Source organism: Pogoniulus pusillus, chromosome Z, assembly GCF_015220805.1.
Source record: "Pogoniulus pusillus isolate bPogPus1 chromosome Z, bPogPus1.pri, whole genome shotgun sequence".
Classification (NCBI taxonomy): Eukaryota; Metazoa; Chordata; class Aves; order Piciformes; family Lybiidae; genus Pogoniulus; species Pogoniulus pusillus.
Window position 1 is genome coordinate 40,930,184 of NC_087309.1, and position 20,919 is coordinate 40,951,102.

General features: G+C 50.9%; 1 protein-coding gene across 1 annotated transcript in view; it reads right to left on the reverse strand.

The window, feature by feature from the left end:
- Nucleotides 1-203: 203 nt before the first annotated feature.
- The window catches only part of PCSK1 (proprotein convertase subtilisin/kexin type 1), a 48,974-nt gene continuing 28,258 nt past the window's right edge, over nucleotides 204-20,919 (reverse strand). Inside the window, exons 8-14 of the mRNA XM_064176469.1 lie at nucleotides 17,342-17,554; nucleotides 13,812-13,912; nucleotides 12,042-12,275; nucleotides 9,235-9,392; nucleotides 7,083-7,216; nucleotides 3,931-4,092; nucleotides 204-1,653 (exon numbers count right to left, since the gene is read on the reverse strand). Coding sequence (XP_064032539.1) covers nucleotides 1,294-1,653; nucleotides 3,931-4,092; nucleotides 7,083-7,216; nucleotides 9,235-9,392; nucleotides 12,042-12,275; nucleotides 13,812-13,912; nucleotides 17,342-17,554 — 1,362 coding nt within the window. The 3' untranslated portion in view covers nucleotides 204-1,293. The remainder of the gene's footprint in view (nucleotides 1,654-3,930; nucleotides 4,093-7,082; nucleotides 7,217-9,234; nucleotides 9,393-12,041; nucleotides 12,276-13,811; nucleotides 13,913-17,341; nucleotides 17,555-20,919) is intronic.

Here is a 20,919-nt window from a genome sequence, read left to right on the forward strand (position 1 = left end):
CTTCCTCTCCATCCTCCACACTCCATTTGCTCTTTCCCTCTGAGTCCCTTCTCCAGGAATATTATTGGCTTTTTTTCCCACTCAGTGACTTTTAAAGGTGCCCTCCAATCCAAAACATTCTGTAATCTCACACCTCTCCCCATCCACTTTTTTGCCTTAATTTACTAGATATTTGGCAAATTTACCACAGACACTCCAAGAGGGACTCTGCTGGGGCAGTTGCCCTTTCCATTCCACTTTGGTCATAGTTCCAGAGAAGGATAAAGTGATCCCAGCTTTGTTGTCCTGACTACTGCAGACATCAGCATCTCAGAAAGCATTTGTGTTACTTTAGAAATCTACCTGAGGCTCCATAGGTAGGAGGTTGATCCCCATAGCTCATGTAGTCAGTACAAACAGACCAGGGCTCCATCAAGGAATTCAGAGCCAGCCTGAGGACCAGGCAGCTGCTCTGAAAAGCCTTGGTGGGAACCTCTGTCTTCACTGACTTCACGCAGCCTAGAAAGAGTAGGCTCATAATACAGGCACTTCACTTAAGTAGTTGAAGGTCAGGTGGTAAGAACATCATCTCACATCCAGGGATGCCTCATCTGGGGGCTCTTTTATGTTAGTTGCATGTCTGTCTGTGGTCTGCATTGTTAACAACTTCACTGATGCCCCAGCCCAACTCCCAGCTGGTTCCTTTGTGGGAGAAGAGGAGGGTAAGGGACCACTGGAACCGAAACCAAAAGCCTCATGCTGGAAGCAGCACTGGCTGCAAGTATTAAATCTGGAATAAATACCCAAAAAAACCAAACAACAAACCCAAAACCCAAACCAGACAAAATAAAGACTGCAATATTGATCACAAATCTAGGTATGAGAGTATATATCCCCATAGCTTTGGCAGCTGACTTCAAACCAACCAGGTCTGAATCCTGCTGCATGCTAAAACAAAGAGTGTGGAGGAAGAAATCAAGGTGGTTTACAAGAGCACTGCTGTTTCCAGGGGAATACTATTGCATGTCCTGCCTGAGGGGCAAATCTGCTCTGATGGTGATGAGGAGAGGCTGGGAAAACAGCTGTTCCTAAATAGCATCCATTTACTGCCTTATCCTCCCAACCCATTTGCCTTTTGGTGTTGGTTTGTTTCTTTTCTTCCCTCCCTTGATATTTGTATTAAATATGAAGCAATCAAAGCAGCAATCACACAACTAAGAGCACACAACAGACTTCTGAAAAGAAACCACAGGTTGTTTTGGGGGTGCAATGGGGAGAGTGAGGATCCCCAGCTCTGTGCCATGCCCTGTAGGTTCAGTTGCCTTCCTTGATGATGTCGACCAAGGCCTGCAGCAGTCTGTCATCCCTGTGCTTGTATGGTTTGGCATTGTAAAAAAGGTCAACGTAGTCACTGTAGAGGCTTTCCTCTGAGTCTCTCAACTGGGAAGGCTTGTTGAGTTTCTCCAGGGCTTGATAGAAGTGTTCATAGGGGATGCTGGACTTCTCACTGGCAGTCTTCTTGGGCAGTCTCTTGGGAGCCTTCTGTCTGCTAAAAGCACTTTGCAGTAAGTGCAGCATGGCCTCTGATGGGATTTTATCTTCTGCTCTGTCACTGCTGCTGGTCTCTTCTGTAACTTTGGGTTCTGTACTCACACTCTGCTGTGTGGTGTGGTCCTGGAACACAGATTAGCACAAACCAAAACACAAGTTAAGTGTCAAGGAATTACAGAGCCACAGAATGGTCTGGGTTGGAAGGGACTTCCAAAGGTCATCCAGTCCAATCATCCTCCACTAGATCAGGCTGTCCAGAGCTCTGACGGCCTCACCTTGAATACCTCCAGGGATGGGGCTCCAACCACCTCCCTCGCCAACCTGTTGCAGTGTTCCAGCACCCTCCTGGTGCATAACTTGTTTCTCACATCCAATCTAAGTTTGAAGCTATTGTCCCTCATCTTGTCCCTACAGGCCTCTGAGAACAGCTCCTCAGCAGCCTGCTTGTAGCCCCTTCAGGTACTGGAAGGCTGCTCTAAGGTCTGCCTGGAGCCTTCTCTTTTCCAGGCTGAACAACACCAGCTCCCTCGGCCTGCCCTTATAACAGAGGTGCTCCAATTCCCTGATCATTTTTATGGCCTCCTCTGGACCCTCTCCATCAGGTCCATGTCCTTCATGTGTTGAAGGCCGGACCAGATGATCCTTGGAGTCCCTCTGCAGCTACCTGAAAGGACAATATAGAGAGGTAAGTGCTGGTCTCTTCTCACAGGTAATTAGTTTTAGAGCAAGATCTCAAGCTGCTCTGAGGGAGGTTTAGGCTGGGCATTATGAAACACTTTTTTCCCTGAAACAGTGGTCAAGCACTGGAACAGGCTGCCCAGGGCGTCAGCACCCCTGGTGGTGTTTAAAGGTCATTAAGGTGTGGTGTTTAGCAAGTGGTGAACTTGGTAGAGTAGGGTTAATGGCTGGACCAGGTGATCTCAAGGGTCTTTTACAAGCTGAATGATTCTGTGATTCCAGCCTAGCAACCTGTGATTCTGTGAAAAACAGTGAATTAAGACTCCCTCTGATTAGTTACTTCCATCTAGACGTGGACAGATGTTACTACTTCAGTCAGGAGCCACTTGGCACCTAGAAAATAACTAGAATGTTATGGCATTGTGGAAGGGACTGGATTGGTTGGATTGGATGGGGCCTCAAAGATCATCCAGTTCCAACACCCTGCCATAGGCAGGGACACCTCCCACTCGCCTCACCCACCCTGGCCTTGAACACCTCCAGGGAGGGGGACTGTTGAGGTCCCTTCTAACCCAACCCAGTCTGTGACTCCATGAATCTATCAATCCACTTAACCAAACCATCTGCATGAGTGAATTCCTGACCTCTGTTACATCCCTTTGTTACAAATGTCTTCCCAAACTCCCTGAAAGCACTCCAGCAGGCAAAGCTCCTTTTGGATGCCACAATTCTTCTCACCAGAATTATGTCAATTCAGTGTGTCTGTCAGAGGTCTATCCACAGAGTCACAGCCTGCATGGACCTGGAAGATACTCTCAGAGAGCATCGTCTCCAACCCTCTGCAAGCAGCAAGGACACCTCCAACCACAGCAGGATGCACAGGGACACCTCCAGCCTGACCTTCAATGTCTGCAGGGATGGAACCAGGCCAGCCTATGCCAGGGTCTCCCCACCCTCACTCTGCACAACTTCCTCCTGATGTCCAACCTAACTCTGCCCTGCTCCACCTCTATACCATCACCCCTCAGCCTATCCCTACAGGTCCTTCTCAACAGTCCCTCTCCAGCCTGCCTGCAGCTCCCCTGCAGCTATTGAAATGCAGCTCTAAGCTCTCCCTGTGCTTTCTCTTCTCCAGGCTGCACAGCCACAACTCTGCCAGCCTGTGCCCACAGCAGAAGTTCTGCAGCCCTCTGAGCATCCTGGTGGCCTCCTCTGGACCCTTTCCAGCAGCTCCAGGGCTCTCTTGTGTTGGTGGCCCCACAGCTGGACAAAGCCCTGCAGGTGAGGTCTCTCCAGAGCAGAGCAGAGGGGCAGGATCCCCTCTCTCCATCTCTGGCCAGGTGCTTTGGATACAGCCCAGGCTGCCCTTGGCCTTCCAGGCTGCCAGTGCCCATTGCTGGCTCCTCTCTGGCTTCTCACCCACCAGCAAACTCAGTCCTTCCCTGCTTGTACCACCCAGCTGCACTAACTGCGAAACTCACTGCTTGAGGAGCAATATCCTCTTACCACCCTGAAAGCCTTACATGCCAGCACTTGAAAACAGAGACTTAATAAAGATATCAGCTGCTGAGAAGGATGAAATTGCAGTACAGAGCTCAGAAGTGGTCTGGCACTAGATGACACACATACAGAATTGACACACACCTTCCTCCTGTGACAAAACCCTGCTTTCTGTGGCACTGAAAAACAGGTGAGTTAACAAGACAGCTGATCTCAGAGTACCTCTGCAGAGTCTGCCATCTTCTCCACTCCCCTCCTGTCGTTCTGCACAGTGTTGTAGGATGTGTAGACGCGGGGCTGCTTCATGTGCTCAGGCTTGGTGGCAGTGCCATGCAAAATCAGCTTCCAGTTCACAATCCTCCCTTCGTTTTGCATTCTCCTGGACTGCAAGACAAGCGTGGCATTAGTACAGCTCCCCAGGAGAAGGGGAGAAGGGGAGAAGGGGAGAGAGGGTGCTGGGCTGCAAGTCATCACAAACGACTTGAAATAAATGACCAGCTGGTCCCAGGTAGAGGAGGGCAGGTTTAGACTGGACCTTATGAAGAAATTCTTTATCATGAGGGTAGTGTAGTGAGACACCAGAACAGGTTGCCCAGGGAGGTGGTGGAATCTTCATCCCTGGATATTTTCCATAGAATTATAGAATCAACCAGGTTGGAAGAGACCTCCAAGATCATCCAGTCCAACCTAGCACCCAGCCCTATCCAATCAACTAGACCATGGCACTAAGTGCCTCATCCACTCATTTCTTCAACACCTCCAGGGACAGTGACTCCACCACCTCCTTGGGCAGCCCATTCCAATGCCAATCACTCTCTCTGGCAACAACTTCCTCCTAACATCCAGCCTAGACCTCCCCCAGCACAACTTGAGACTGTGTCTCCTTGTTCTGTTGCTGCTTGCCTGGCAGAAGAGACCAACCTCCACCTGGCTTCAGGTAGTTGTAGACAGCAATGAGGTCACCTCTGAGCCTCCTCTTCTCCAGACTAAACAGTCCCAGCTGCCTCAGCCTCTCCTCACAGGGCTGTGCTCCAGGCCCCTCACCAGCTTTGCTGCCCTTCTCTGGACACGTTCCAGCACCTCAACATCTCTCTTGAATTGAGGAGCCCAGAACTGGACACAGTTTAAGGCCAGGCTAGGCCTAGGTTCTGTGGCTCTGAACACTGTGTCTGAACACAGACAGTGATTCACAGGCACCAAAAGACTGGCTTGTCAGAGACAGAGAGTATCAGCAAGTGGGGTTCAGTGCTAAACTTCTCTAATGTCTGCACTTTGGTGCAGCACTAAAAGAATTAATTAATTACATTAAGTAACTGTGTAAGGATCAATGGGGTTTGCCCTAAGCCAGAAGGCTGCAAATGACTGAAGGCTGCAAATGCATGAAGCAGCATTTTGTGTCATTCCCAGCCCTTCACTGAGCCATTCCTTGGCTGCTTACTCTGGAGTGACAGTTTGGAAGGATATTCTGCAGTGCTGTATGACAGCAAGCTGAAGCAGCAGGTGGAAGTGAGCCACAGAGGTTTTGCCCATGAGGTTTGGTGGCATTATTTAAACAGCAGAAGGTGGAAGGAAGACAACAAGCACAGAGGCACTGAAGCTTTTATTTTAACACAGCTTCTTTCACTTTTTTGTTTAGTTTTGGTTTTCTTTTTTTTTTGTTTTCTCAGCCATTGAGTGACTGAAGGTAGCTGCTGGAGCTCTTCCTTCCTAACAGAAGCCTGTATTAAATTTTACACACATCACTAACACGACAACCAAATGATGAGCAACTCTGCATGGGAACCTGTGATTGCATTTGGGGTTTTCATCACAAAACATTACAAGTTGAGGAAATAAAAGGTTCATTGTCCCTTGGGGACAAAAAAACCCCAACAAATCCCAAACCAACCACCCAGCTTGGTTTATTCTAGGGGTCAAGAACCTCTCACTGGAAAATGGAAAATGAGAGATAATTGCAAATCAAAATGCTGCTCTTACCTTTGCTCCAGAAAATGCATTCTATTAATTACACAGAGCAGGGTATCTGTAGCCAGGGGGTTACCTGTGAGCCTGCAGTATTAACACTACACCGCTGATAATAATGTTTACTTCTACAGCCCTGTCCATCTGCCTCGGTTCTTGGCATTACCCTCCCCGTTACAGCTTGAGGCCAAGAGGGGTTGAAGGCTCAGTGTCTGATGGAGGCATTCATTTCCTGACAGGATCTGACCCCTAATTACAAGCTTATTAACAGGCAACTTCACTGCAGCTCTCCAGAGATGAGTGTGCTTTATCATTCTCTCTCTCTGAAGAGAATGATTTTAGAGCTGCTTGTTAGCAGCTTTATTCTGGTAATCCACATCCCCAGGTGATGTCAGCAAACTTACTCATTCCATATCTCTGGATTTCTTGGCTTTAATCTTTTAACGTAGTTCAGCAGTGAAAAAAAAAATAGAGAGAAGATCTCCAGCTCAAGAGGAACAAGGACTTGCTGGAGAGGGTGCAGCAAAAGGCTGCAAAGATGCTAAGGGGCCTGTGGCATCTCTGAGGAGCAAAGGCTGAGAGCCCTGGGGCTGAGAGCCTGGAGGAGAACAGCGCCAAAGGGGATCTGTTCAATGCTGATCAATAATACTTCAAGGGTGAGCGTCAGGAGGGTGGGACCAGGCTGGGTTCAGTGGTACCCAGGGACAAGACAAGGGGTAAGAGACACAAACAGGAGCATCAGCAGCTCCATCTGAACATGAGGAAGAACTTCTGCAACTGAAGGGTGCTGGAGGGCTGGAGCAGGCTGCCTGGAGAGGCTACATCTCTGGAGAAGTCCCAAGCTCACCTGGATATGTTCCTGTGTGACCTCCTCCAGGTGACCCTGCCTTGGCCAGGTGTTTGGACTGGATAATCTCCAGCGGGCCCTTCCAACCCCACCATCCTGTGAGTCTGTACTACTGTGTATGCATCAGACTAGCTCTCTGGGGTTAATTCAAAAGGTTTTGAGCCAATTAACATGCAACAAGAGAAGAGTGGAAATACCCAGTGTTCCTTTCTGCAGAAAAAAAAGCCTAATTAGCAGTTAATGATATGTTAATTTGATTACAGACTTCACTCTGTGAATCACAGAAAATGGCATCAAGTGATTTATTTCAATGACAAATAATGTGTGACAAGCACAGGCAAGAAATCTTTTCTGACAGGTGAGTGACAGTGAAAAGGAGGGAGGTGCTTTGCACTGATGTAAAGAACAAGGAAACCTGAGCCTATTTTCTGTCGTTTTTGTTTAAACAAACCCTTGCTGCTTAAGGAGCAGGCTCAGCCCTCAGCGTGCTGTGGGGGTGGTTCGTGAGCATTTCATCTAAGCAGGCTTCCAAAGGTTGCTCAAGTTAAGGCAGAGACATACTCACCACATCAGTAATCCTCAGCACCCAGGTGCCTGTGGGGTTCTCTCCCCAGGTGTGGACAGACATGAAGTCCCAGTTCTTGAACCCATTTGGAGATTTGTCTCTCTCTCTCTCAGCCAGTAGGACAGTGCTGGTCCCTGTGTTGGTGCAAGAGCAACAGTGGTGACTGCTCACAGGCACCTGGTCTGCCTTCCCATACTGCTCAGCTTGCAGAGTCAGGGGTGGCAGCTGCTGAGGGGTCTGCAGAGCAGGTCCTGTGAGGACAGGCTGGGGGAGGTGGGGTTGTTCAGCCTGGAGAAGAGGAGGCTGAGAGGAGACCTCATGGCTCTCTACAGCTCTCTGATGAAAGGAGGTTGCAGTGAGGCTGGTGTTGGCCTCTTCTCCCGAGCAGCTAATGACAGGACAAGAGGAAATGGCCTCAGGCTGCACCAGGGGAGGCTTAGGTTGGCCATGAGGAACAATTTTTCTGCTGCAAGAGTGGTCAGTGATTGGAACAGGCTGTCCAGGGAGATGGTGGAGGTGTTCAAAGAATGAGTAGATGTGGCACCTGGGGACATGGTCTTGTGATTATGGAAGGTAGAAGGCAAGACTTTATGATCTTAGAGGTCTTCCCAGCCTTACTGATTTTATGACTCTAGAGGTCTTCCCAGCCTTAATGATTCTATGATTCTAGAGGTCTTTCAGCCTTGAGGATTCTATGATTCTCCTGCTTTGTGTTCTAATCTCTAGACAAAAATAAAAGAACATAGTGGATGCACATAAACAGAGATCAGACAGAACCAGTCTTGTGTCACAACACTTCAGGAAACTTCTAATGGGGGCTTTGAAGGCAAACTGGGTTAGAGCAGGGAAAGCAAAGCCTTACCCTGAGTTCATTACTCTATTTGAGGGGCTTCTTGGGTTTGTTTTTTGTGAGTGGATGTAAATGGTTACAGCCTGCAGCTCCAACAGGGTGAGTAGCACTTGCAGTGTTGTTATTATCACCAAAATGCTGAGGCTCAGGAAGCCTTCCTGCAGCAGAAGAGATGCTGCTGCACAGTGGGGAACGTGTTGTGCTTGTTTGCATGTAAGGAGAGAGGAAGGGAGATGTGTTTACATAACAAGGAGCACAGCAGCCCCAGGGAGCCTGCTCACGAGCTATAAATATATTTAAAGGTAATATGGCAAATATAGGAGAGGGATGACACACATTTGGTAACAGTGTTTTGCAGAAGAAGTGGGAAAACAGCAAAGAGAAGAGGAAAAAAAAAAACCAGTTTAACCATGAAGGCAACATGAAGCTATAGTGCAGGCAACAGCACTCAGCTAAGCCCAGGGGAATGCAAACAGAGATGAAGAACATTGCTGAGGTCAATGGTTCAAGCAGGGGATGTTCCTCAAGATGAAGAATAGAATAGGTTGGGTTGGAAGGAACCTCAAAGGTCATCCAGTTCCAACCTCCTGCCATGGGCAGGAAAACGTCCCACCAGCCCAGGTTGTTCAAGGCACTCATGGAATGAGTTGGGTTGGAAGGGACCTTAAAGAGCTTCCAGTTCCAAGTCCCCTGTCATGGGCAAAGCCATAGACTTGGAACTGAATGATCTTCAACCTCTCACCAGCCCAGCTTGCTCAAGGCCTCATCCAATCTGGTCTTGAACACCTCCAAGGAGGGGACATCCACAGCCTCCCTGGGCAACCTGTTCCAGTGTCTCCCCACCCTCACTCTTAACAATTTTTTCCTCATCTCCAGTTTCAATCTCCCCTCTTCCAGCTCAAAGCCATTGTCCCTCATCCTGGCACTCCCAGCCCTTGTCCAAAGTTCCTCCTCAGCTCTCCTGGAGCCCCTTCAGGTATTGCAAGGCTGCTCTAAGGTCTCCCTGAAACCTTCTCTTCTCCAGGCTTCACAGCCCCAACTCTCCCAGCCTGTCCCCACAGCAGAGTTTCTGCAGCCCTCTGAGCATCTTGGTGGCCTCCTCTGGACCCTCTCCAGCAGCTCCAGGTCTCTCTTATGCTGGGGACCCCAGAACTGGAGCCAGTGCTGCAGGTGAGGGTCTCCTGTTGGAGGTCCCTAGCTTTCTCTAAGGATATAAATAGCTTTTTCTAAACCACTGAAGAACACAGACGTAGTTGTTCACTATGGAAATGCTACACAGCAGAGTTTCTTTGTCTCTCCTACCTGATGGAGACACCAGAGTGACATGAAGATCACCTCTACGGGAATACTCGATGGTTGCCTCCAGCTGCACGTGCTCCAGAGATGCAATGGAGTTCTCCTGACCCTCACAGGCTTTTGTGGGGATTTCAATGATGACTTCCTCGTTTGCTCTCAACAACCTGGCAAAATTACAGGAGTTCTCTGATTAGTCACAGAAACCTCTGACTCTAGATCAAGCCTGTGAAATCCAGATCACACACAAGACACTCATTTCACAAGGACAGGAAGTGAAGGAGTGAAGATAAATTCTGCATTCATTGTCTTTGTGCATGCTCCAGTCAAAGTTTTGGGGATTCTGGAAGCCCAGATAACCCTGGAGTGGACAAAGTGATAAGCACTGCATAAGGCAGACTTGTGCAACAGCTCCTAGAAGCAAGCAAGGCTGATCACTAAAGGTTTCTGCCAACAGAGACTATAAACAGCACAGCCTTTGTAAGCAGCTCCACCTCACAGCTCAATCAGACTTACACTTAGCTGCTTGTCAGACCAGGAAAGCTGCTTTGTGGAAAAGAACCTGGGAGTCCTGGTGAAAAACAAGCTGTCCCTGTGCCAGCAGTGTGCCCTCCTGGCCAAAAGGCCAACGGCATAGAATCATAGAATCAGCCAGGTTGGAAGAGACCTCCAAGATCATCCAGTCCAACCTAGCACCCAGCCCTGTCCAGTCAACCAGACCATGGCACTAAGTGCCTCATCCAGGCTTTGCTTGAACACCTCCAGAGATGGTGACTCCACCACCTCCCTGGGCAGCCCATTCCAATGGGAAATCACTCTCTCTGTAAAGAACTTTGTCAGCAGGGCAAAAGAGGTTCTTCTTCCCCCACCTCTGCCCTAGTCAGGCCACAGCTGGAACACTGGGGCTTGGTTCTGAGCCCTCCGGTTCAAGAGAGACAGGGAACTGCTGGAGAGAGGCCAGGGGAGGCCACAAAGCTGCTGAGGGGCCTGGAGCATCTGTGTGAGGAGCAAAGGCTGAGAGCCCTGGGGCTGAGAGCCTGGAGCTCCTGTGCAGAGCTTCCTCTGCAACATTTCCATCACTGCTAATGAGAACAGGCTACCTAAATCTCCACAGAAAGCTTTCTGAGTTCATAGGTGGGTTCTTCATTTTTGTCATGCAAAAGGAAGGCTACAGACTGCAATAAAAACACATAAACAGCAAGCTTTGCAGACAGCAGCCCTGGATCGGCACTGTGTGGGAAGGAGAGAGCTCACAGAAGCAAAGCAGCAACCGGGCAGCATTAATAATGAGGTCATTAAGCAGCCACGCTCAAAAACACTCCAATATGTCCCCACAGACAGCTTTTTGGTGCACTCACACCGAGTCATTTTGATCTTTGAAAGAGCTGCACTGCTTCCAGACAACAAATCCATAAGTGAACAAGTGGAGACAAATGTGGCTAGGTAGCCTTATTGATTAACCAGCTTAGTGACTAATTACAGCTTGCACGCTTTAATTGCCTGTAGTTGGGCTCAGTTTGGGCTCACTGTGCTGGGGGCAGCTGTGAATGTGCCTGGGTGGGTCTGCTCAGTCAGCTTCTGAGACACTTGTGCTTCATAAGAGACATGCTACAGAACCACAGAACAGCTTGGGTGGGAAGGGACCTCAGAGCTCATCTTCCCCAATCTCCCCACCTACAGCAGAGACACCTCTCAATTAGACTCAGCTGCTCAAAGCCTTGAACACTCCCAGGCAGGAGGCATCCACAGTCTCTCTGGGCAGCCTGTTCCAGAGTCTCACCACTCTCCTACTGAACAACTTCTTCCTCAGCTCCAGTCTAACCCTGCTCTCTCTCAGCTTCAAACCATTCCCCCTTGGCCTGTCTCTAGATACCCTCTGGAAAAGTCCCTCTGCAACCTTCCTGCAGGATCCCTTCAGGCACTGCAAGGCAGCTTTAAGGTTCCCTTGGAGCCTTCACCTCTCCGGGCTGAACACCCCCAGCCCCCTCAGCCTGTCCTCACAGCAGAGCTGCTCCAGCCCTTAGATCATCTTTGTGACCTCCTCTGCACTCTCACCAGCAGGGGACACCAGCACTGGAGGCAGGATTGGAGGTGAGGTCTCAGCAGAGCAGAGCCAAGGGGCAGAATCCCCTCTCTTGCCCTGTTGCCCACCCCCCTCTGCGTGCAGCCCAGCACTCAGCTGCCTGTTGGGTTGCATGAGGGCACTGCTGGCTCCTGGGGAGCTGCTCAGGCACCAGCACCCCCAAGGCTCTTTCTTCAGGGCTGCTCTCAACCCACACTGCACCCAGCCTAGATTTGTGCCCAGGGTTGGCCCAACCCAGATGTGCCTCAAGCTCAGTGTATCACCATGAATTCAACAAACACTGTGCCTGCCACAGAAGAATTTCAAGGACTGATTACAGACTCCTTTCCTTTAAAAAGTCTCTGGGAAACTCACTGTGGTATCTTCTTGTTCACCTGACAGCTCTCTAAACATTCATATCTTATCTGACCAGGTTCACGCTCGCAGTAGCATCCACCCACATGATGACTGCACAGGCAGACATAATCATCTTCTTTGCTAAGCCTTCAAGATAGACCTTTTCATCAGCCCCACACTCAAAAAACAAGTAAAAAAATGCTTCTGAGGGATACAGCAGGGCAAAACCAAGTGAATCAGAGGAATGAGGGATGGAATTAGATGATCTTCAAGGCCCTTTCCAATCTTAACCATCCCACCAATCTACGAAGATTCTTGGTGTGGTTCAGAGCAGAATACAATGCTCCAGGCTAGAGAGACCTGAGCTCAGTTCCTGCTAATTAGTAGAGGTTCTTACCTGGGTTCAAAGCTTTTGTCTTTGACAATACACTCTCTCTTCTCTGGGACACCTTTCCATCTTTTGGGATCAGCTAAGTCCACCAAGGCATTGGCATTGAGCAGTCCAAACCCAAATCTGCTGTTGACCATCAGTCCTGCTCCATTCTTCTTCCATCCTGGATTTCCAGCCAGTGGATCATACTCTGAGGTCCACACTACCAGGTGCTGCATATCCCTCCAGGTTAGATCTGGGCTGTGGAGAAAAGGTTCCTGGTCAAGTGTTTCAAGGTTGTCTACCATTATTCTCCCCATCATAGAATCATAGAATCAACCAGGTTGGAAGAGACCTCCAAGATCATCCAGTCCAACCTAGCACCCAGCCCCATCCAGTCAACTAGACCATGGCACGAAGTGCCTCATCCAGGCTTTTCTTGAAGACCTCCAGGGATGGTGCCTCCACCACCTCCCTGGGCAGCCCATTCCAATGCCAATCACTCTCTCTGTGAAGAACTTCCTCCTAACATCCAGCCTAGACCTACCCTGGCACAACTTGAGACTGTGTCCCCTTGTTCTGTTGCTGCTTGCCTGGCAGAAGAGGCCAACCCCCACCTGGCTACAGTGTCCCTTCAGGTAGTTGTAGACAGCAATGAGGTCTCCCCTGAGCCTCCTCTTCTCCAGGCTAAACAACCCCAGCTCCCTCAGCCTCTCCTCATAGAGTTTGTGTTCCAGGCCCCTCACTAGCTTTGTTGCCCTTCTTGGGCCACATTCCAGCACCTCAACATCTCTCTTGAATTGAGGAGCCCAGAGCTGGACACAGGACTCAAGGTGTTCCTGTGTGCCCTTCTCTAGGTGATCCTTCTCTGGCAGGAAGGTTGAGCTGGACAGTCTGCAGAGGTCCCTTCCAAACCCTAACATTCTGTGATTCCGTGGTTGAATCCCCTTCCCTGGGGGTGTTTTCAAGAGGCAGAGACGTGGTGCTGAGGGATGTGGTTTAGCCTCAGCCTCGGTAGAGTTAGAGAATGGTTGGACTGGAGGATCTGAAAGGGCTTTTCCAGAAGAACTGAGTCTGTGATTCCACGATTCCAACTCCACTCTTTAAAATATGACCCTCAGTATGCTGGCTTATGTCACGGAAGGAGCATACAACAGAAAATGGAGCTGAACCTAAGCCTACACGCTGATGCCCGAAGAGTTTTCTGTGAAAAAGCCATTGTCCTGTCCTGACCTGTCCTCTTCTTCCTGTTCTCTCTAATTCATACACTCAGATCCACCTGCACACACCTGCTCTGCTTTGACAGACCTTGGGCACCTTCCATTTCATGTCTCATCGCTGGCAATGGACCTTCTGGGAATTACAAAGGGCAATGACTTCAAACTGGAAGAAGCTGAATCAAGATGAGACGTTAGGAGGAAACTCCTTCCCATGAGGGCTGTGAAGCCCTAGAACAGGTTGTGCAGAGAAGGCTCCAAGTCTTTAAAGTCAGGTTGGATGAGACCTTAGGCAACCTGGTTTAGTGGGAGGTGTCCCTGCCTGTGGCAGGGTGTTAGCTGTGAATGATCTCTCAGGTCCCTCCCAGGCTGTGATTCCACGATTCCCCAGTCACCACATCTTACGTCAGTTCTGCTTTGCTAGGAAGCTGTGGGGCAAGCAGCCACCTGCTTTTGTCATCAGGCTGAGCCCGTCTGACTGACAAGAAGTGGAGCTGCAACAGACAGCAGCAGACACCATCCTGGGGAAGGCAGTGGGGTGTCTGAGAGAGGGGAGGGTTCCAAAGGTGTGACTTCTTACTTGGCCTCCAGCGCCAGGGCGAAGATTCCTGCTGCCAGCGGGGCGGAGGCAGAGGTGCCGGTGTGAGTCTCTGTGCACTCGTTGTGAAGATCAGCGCTTGTCTGACAGGAAAGAACAAACAAACAACCCAGACCCCAGGCTGAAGGAATGAAGCTTTGAATGCAGCCATCCCCACACTCACAAGCACAACCACCTGCCCTTCACCTGGTGCACCTTAACACAGTCCTCACCAGCAGGGAAATGCGAAGGGTGTTTAAATCCCCTACTACCTCAACACGCTCCTTGCGCTTCAGCTCTAATTTCTGTATCAAAACCCTCCTTTGTGTTGGAACAAAATACTCCCACACTGAGTATCTTACACTTTATCCCAAGGCTTTACAGTGAAGTGTTTCAGGCTTGCTGGTGAATCATAAAAAACAGATCATTGTGTTGGGGCTAGAACATTCAAAATTACTGCTTGCTTGGAAATTACTCACAGGATTAGTGTTGGTGTTCTGCTCCCTCCTCAGCGGCAGAACTGTAATTTGCAATGAAACGTGTGCTTTATTTGGAACTTAAACACCAAACTCATCTGCCCATGCATCTACAACACCTTGGCAGTGAGGAGGAGACACTGAGGGAGGCCTGATCTCCTGGCTGACTTGGAATCATGCTGGTTTCCCTCCCAGGTTGATTGCAAAATTAGCAGACAGAGGTACTTCACTGGGAGTTTATCACTGCGGCTTTCTTCAGGGCAGCTGCTGTGGCAGTGGTGGTCTGCTGGAGGGTAGGGAGGGTGTGCAGAGGGATCTGGACAGGGTGAATCTGTGGGCTGAGGTCAATGGGATGAGGTTCAACATAGCTAAGGGCTGGGTCCTGCCCTTGGGTCACAATAACCCCAGGAAGGCTCCAGGCTAGGGCAGAGTGGATGCAACATGCCTAGCAGAAAAGGCCCTGGGGGTGCTGGGTGAAAGCAGCTGGAGACAGTCAGCAGTGCCCAGGTGGCCAAGGAGGGCACCAGCATCCTGGCCTGGATCAGCAAAGGTGTGAGCAGCAGGAGCAGGGGAGGGATTGTGCCCCTGTGCTGGGCACTGCTGAGGCCACAGCTTGAGTGCTGGGTTCAGTTCTGGGGCTCTGACTCCCAGAAGGACATAGAGAGGCTGGAGCAAGTCCACAGAAGGGCAACACAGGTGGTGAAGGTTCTACAGAAGAGGGCTGGGGAGGAGCAGCTGAGGGAGCTGAGGGTGTTTAGTGTGGAGAAGAGGAGGCTGAGGGACATCTCATTGTTCTCTGCACCTCCCTGAGAGGAGGCTGCAGCCAGGTGGGAGTTGGGCTCTGTTCCCTTGTCTTAGGTGATAGAAGGAGAGAAATGGCCTGAAATGGTGCCAGGGGAGGTTGAAGTTGGCCATGAGGAACAGTTTCTGTGCTGCCAGAATGGTCAGGGATTGGCACAGGCTGCCCAGGTTGGTGTTAAGAGTCCCCATGCCTGGAAGTGTTCCAGAAACACATGGCACTCGGGGCTATGGTTTAGTGGACATGGTGGTGTTGGGTGGGTTGGTGTCTGCACTGGATGCTCATGGAGGGCCTTTACAACCCAAACTATTCTGTGATTCTATGGTTCCAAGTTCTTTCTTGGACAGTTAATTAAGGCCCACAGGCTGATGGCCTGCTTGCTGAACAGCTATGTTCCAGGTTAAGCTCAGCCGGGCTGGGGCAGTGGTCTGGAAAATTGATGACCCCAGGTGGGCAGGGACACCTGGCCCCTCCTGTCAAAGTTTTTCCCACTCCCACTTCTTGTCCACAACCCTATATAAGAGGAAATTCGAACTCCTGTCACTCTTTTGCTTCCTGTCTTTGCTGCTGCAGCATCTGTGTGCTGCTGCTGGCTGCAGCCAGCCACATGGTCAGCTAACCACAAGGGCAACCTTGCTACCTCCTGAATCCAGGGACCACCCATCTCAATCCAGAGAATCCACTGCTATCCAACCTGGTTTTGTGTATGTATCTGTAACTAGTCCCTGCCTCTACATCTCTGTCACCTCCCTTTACCTTACATAACCTTTTCTTTATTGTTTAAAAGTTTCCTTTTTAACTTCCAAATGGGTGCAAGACTGGGTGTTTTTACCCCTTTTACCCTTCTTTTTGTGTGAGGGGAAGGGAACAGGGGAAGGCATCCTAAAATTTTTATTCCATTGGGCTTTTGTGGACTCTGGGAAGCTTTAATGGTAATGAGCTGTGCGCTAGTTTGAAGCAGTCTAGAATGTTTTGGTGAGAAGAACTAGATTGTAGGCTGTGCAATCAAAACAATGGTGATGTCTACTCTGCTCACAGTCTTGCTAAGAAGTATGGGAACAAGAAACAAAAACACTGGGCACCATTTTCACTCTTCTGCTGGGGCTGCTGGTTGAGCTGCATCCCTCTAACCTCACCCTCCGTTTTGGCTAACCCACTTTGCTTCTTAACCTCTGGCCAAACCTCCATTCTTTCTTGGCACTGGGGTAAGGTTGAGAGGGGCAGGGGGAAGGTGCAAGGGTGGTTGAGAGCCCCTCCTGGGGACTCAGGTTTCTGGGAGGGGAGTTGTGTTTCTGTATTACCTTTTACCTTGTATATTTCTGTCTATAACTGTATGTACTGTAAATATCCACTTGTACATTGTGCTAGCTGTAAATAAATAGCTTCATTCAATTCCCAGAGCTGGCTGAGTCTAGTCTGGGTGATTTCTAAAGTGTGGGGGGTGGGGTACACCCAAACCATCACAAGCTGGCATGGGTTTGGAATTGCTGCTGTTGCTGTCCTGCGTGGGAACTCGGTCTCACAGAGGGCAGGGGCAAGGCACACCAGAGGTACTGCCTCACAGGCGCACTAACTTCATAAGATCTTCTTCCTTCTACTCTGCACCTCTCTCCACCTGCCCTTTCTGCAGAAGGAGACCGCATCAAACTTCCTGCAGAGACCTCTGAGACACAACAAGAATCAGGCAAACTCAGCAGGCCACTGCTTCCACGCAGCAGAAGACCTTCCAGGGAGGCTGTGACCTCCAGGGTTACACAGCCTTCACCCAGCGCGCGACAGCAGAAAGCAGCAAGTGTGAGCCAGGCGACACGGAGCAGGCAGCTCGGGGACCAAGCAGCGCGCAGCGGCCGCTGCCTGTCTGCGACACGGAGCAGGCAGCTCGGGGACCAAGCAGCGCGCAGCGGCCGCTGCCTGTCTGCGACACGGAGCAGGCAGCTCGGGGACCAAGCAGCGCGCAGCGGCCGCTGCCTGTCTGCGACACGGAGCAGGCAGCTCGGGGACCAAGCAGCGCGCAGCGGCCGCTGCCTGTCTGCGACACGGAGCAGGCAGCTCGGGGACCAAGCAGCGCGCAGCGGCCGCTGCCTGTCTGCGACACGGAGCAGGCAGCTCGGGGACCAAGCAGCGCGCAGCGGCCGCTGCCTGTCTGCGACACGGAGCAGGCAGCTCGGGGACCAAGCAGCGCGCAGCGGCCACTGCCTGTCTGCGCAGACGGAGAGACGTCGCAGTGCTCGGTCTGGGGGCGGCACAAACAAACCTACAATTCTCTGGTCGGTGTAATCCCCGCTGCTGTAGGCTGTGGCCAGGGTGGAGGAGCACTTCTCTGCGTACCAGGGGGACAGGCCCTGCTGGGAAGCACTGCTGATGGAGATGGTGTAGATGCTGTCGGTGTAGCCGTCGCAGTCGCAGTTGTCGCCCTGGCGGCCTCCGTTCCCTGAGGCCCACACGAAGATGGAGCCTTTCCCCCTTCGGCCCTGGAGGAGGTGGAAAGGAGGTGTTTACCCGAGGGACTTCAGCCCTTGGAACACATTCCTAACAATTCCTAACTCCAAAAAAAACCACCCCAGTAATACAGCCAACACTTGGTGTTTAGAAGTCACAGGATCACAGGATGTTAGGGGTTGGAAGGGACCCAAAGAGATCACCGAGTCCAACCCCCTGCCAGAGCAGGGCAATACTACCTGACACAGGTCACAGAGGAACACATCCAGACAGGCCTTGAAAGGCCCCAGAGAAGGAGACTCCACAACCTCTCTGGGAAGCCTGTGCCAGTGCTCTGTGACCCTTACAGTAAAGAAGTTCCCCCTTATGTTGAGGCAGAACCCCTTGTGCTGTTTGGATGTGGTGCTTGGGGACGTGGTTCAGGGTGACCCTTGCAGAGCAGGGATATCAGCTGGACTTGGCAATCCTGAGGGGCTTTTCCAACCGGAGTGTTTCTGTGACGCTGTGATGCAGGTAGGAAAAGGCCATCTTACACAAGCACTGTAGAAGACAGAGACAGATTAAACCACTTGGTTGAATCTCACAGAATGGTTTGGAAGGGACCTCAGAGCTCATCTGCTCCAACCTCTCCACCATGGGCAGGGACTCAGCCACTCAAGGTATCACCCAGCCTGGCCTTGGACACCTCCAAGCAGGAGGCATCCACAGCCTCCCTGGGCAGCCTGTTCCAGAGTCTCACCATCTTCACACGAAAGAGCTTCTTCCTCAGATCCAGTTCTGATGCTGCTTTACTTCAGCTTCAAACCATTCCCCCTTGTCCTGTCTCTAGACACCCTCATGAAAAGTCCCTCTGCAGCCTTCCTGCAGGATTCCTCAGAGAAAGTCCACTAAGGTCTCCTACTCCACATCCTACAGCCCATCCCTTAGCTTGGCTGGTGTAGGGTACGGCAACTGTCATGAGAAGAAGTTTTTAAGTCCAAACTAGGGTCTGTGCTCAGCAGGTAAGTTTTCACCCCACATTCTGATGTTTTTGTCCTGAACAACACTGGATGGGATTTTACTGCATCGGATTGGAAGGGACCCTCAAAGGTCATCTTGCCCAACCCTGAGTTTTAAGACTCAGCTTGACAGGATGCTGGGGCAGCTCATTTCAACTCTACTGTTACCTAGAAAGGTTGGACCAGAGGATCCTTGGGATCCCTCTTTCCATCCTGGCACTCTGTCAGTATTCTTAGGAGGTATATGTTAAAATTGTTTAAGTCTTGACAAGATTCTCAGGGGTGATTTCTCTTGCCTTTACCTTAATCACTGAGATAGAGGTAAGCAGGAGGAACCATCCATAGAGTCACAGAGTCACAGAATGGTTGGGTTGGAAGGGACCTTCAACATCACCCAGATCCAATCCCCCTGCCATGGGCAGGGACACCTCCCTCCAGCCTAGGTTGCTCAAGGCACTCATGGAACAAGTTGGGGTGGAAGGGACCTTGAAGATCACCCAGCTCCAACCTCCTTGCCATGGGCAAAGCCATAGGCTTGGAACTGGATGATCTTCAATCTCCCACAAGCCCAGGTTGCTCAAGGCCTCATCCAGTCTGGCCTTCAACACCTCCAGGGAGGGGACATCTACAGTTTCTCTGGGCAATGTGTTCCAGTGTCTCCCCACCCTCACTCTCAAGAATTCCTTCCTTGCTCATGACAGAAATTTCCCACCAGTCTGCTCAAGGAAGCCATTTGTGGCTGGCACTCACTCCCTGAAACACAGATCATCAGAAGCACCTCTGAGCTAGAACCCTCCCAGATCTGTGGGACAGCACCACCAGACATAGACAGATTTACTCCTTGCTCTGCTCTCCTCTCCATGTGGTGAGGGAGCAGCAGTTAACAGATGCATGCCATGCAGACCATCAGAGAGGACACACAGGTCACCCTGCCCAGTCTGAAGCTCTGCTGCTCCCTCAGAGGGAAGAGAAACTGTTTGATTTGAAGAGCAAAAGCTCCTGTTGTGTTGATTGTTAACACAGGCAGAACCCCTGCAAACAGCAGCTCAAACAGAGATTTTCATCATCCCACTCAGATAAGGTTGGGGGTTACTCATGGAAGCACCAAGTACATTTGCAGCACTTTAAAAGCCAAACATAAAGAGAAGTGAGCTGTGCTCTGTGACACTGGAGTTGGAGTGGGAAGAACAATTACAGAAAATCAGAGAATCACAGAGTGGTTTGGGTTGAAGGCTCCTCCCAAGGTCATCCAGTCCAACTCCCTGCAGTCAGCAGGCTGCTCACAGCCACAACCTGACCTGCAATGGTGCCAGCCATGGGGCACCTCCCACCTCTCTGGGCACCCTGGGCCAGGCTCTCCCCACCCTCAAGGTCAAACCTTTCTCCCTTCTCTCCACTCTCAATCTCCCTCTTTGAGTCAAAACCATCCTCCCTTGGCCTGTCACAACAGACCCTGCTCAAAAGCCTGTCCCCATCTTTCTGCTGGGCCCCTTTAGGCACTGCAAGGCCACCAGGTGTCCCTGGAGCCTTCTCCTCTCCAGGCTGAACACCCCCAACTCTCCCCCTGACCTCACAGCACAGGGCTTCCAGCCTTGCCAGCACTGCTCTGGCCCTGCTCCACCAGGTCCCTCTCTGTGCTGTGCTGAGGACTCCAGAGCTGTCCCAGTACTGCAGGGGGTCTCAGCAGAGCCCAGCAGAGAGGCAGAATCCTCTCCCTGCCCCTGCTGCCCACATTGCTGTGGATCAGCCCAGGATGCAGCTGACAGTCCAGAGCAGCACTGGTAAAAGCTTGCTTGCATTTCACTAGGAAGGCCTCTTAGATACTTAAAGCTAAGCACACACTCGAGTGCTGTACCAGGCCAGCAGTGAAGCTGTCAGGTGTGATGGCTGGTGGCAGCCTCACCTCTGAGGTGAGGCTCACAGGTGCTCACCTCAGGCTGTGAGCAGAATAGAGATGTGTTCAAGAAAAGACTGGATGAGAGCAGAACAGAGACCATCCAGACCTTTGCAGAGGGAAGCCTGAGAAATGGGGAAATCTGCTCCTCTTGAGAAGTGACGTGTACAAAGACAGAGCTTTCACCAAAGAACCTGGTCTTTCAGAGTGAGACCACTGCACACTGCCTCCCCAGTCAGCTCCCTTGCTGCATGCCTATGGGCTTAGACTTCTGTTTACCACCAGCTCACTTCCCATTGTCTCCTCCTGGTCCCCCCTCTTCACTAAGAGTATGGTTGTCAGCTGCCAGAACTCTTGTTTCTCTGCAGCTGCCTGCTGATGCAATTGCCCTTTGCCCAAAATCCTTTCTCTTTGCTTCTGTCCTTCAAGCTTTCCTCCACTTCTCTCCTTGCTCATCTCTGCCTTCTCCTCTCTGTTAGTACCTGTCCATCTTTAGATATCTTTT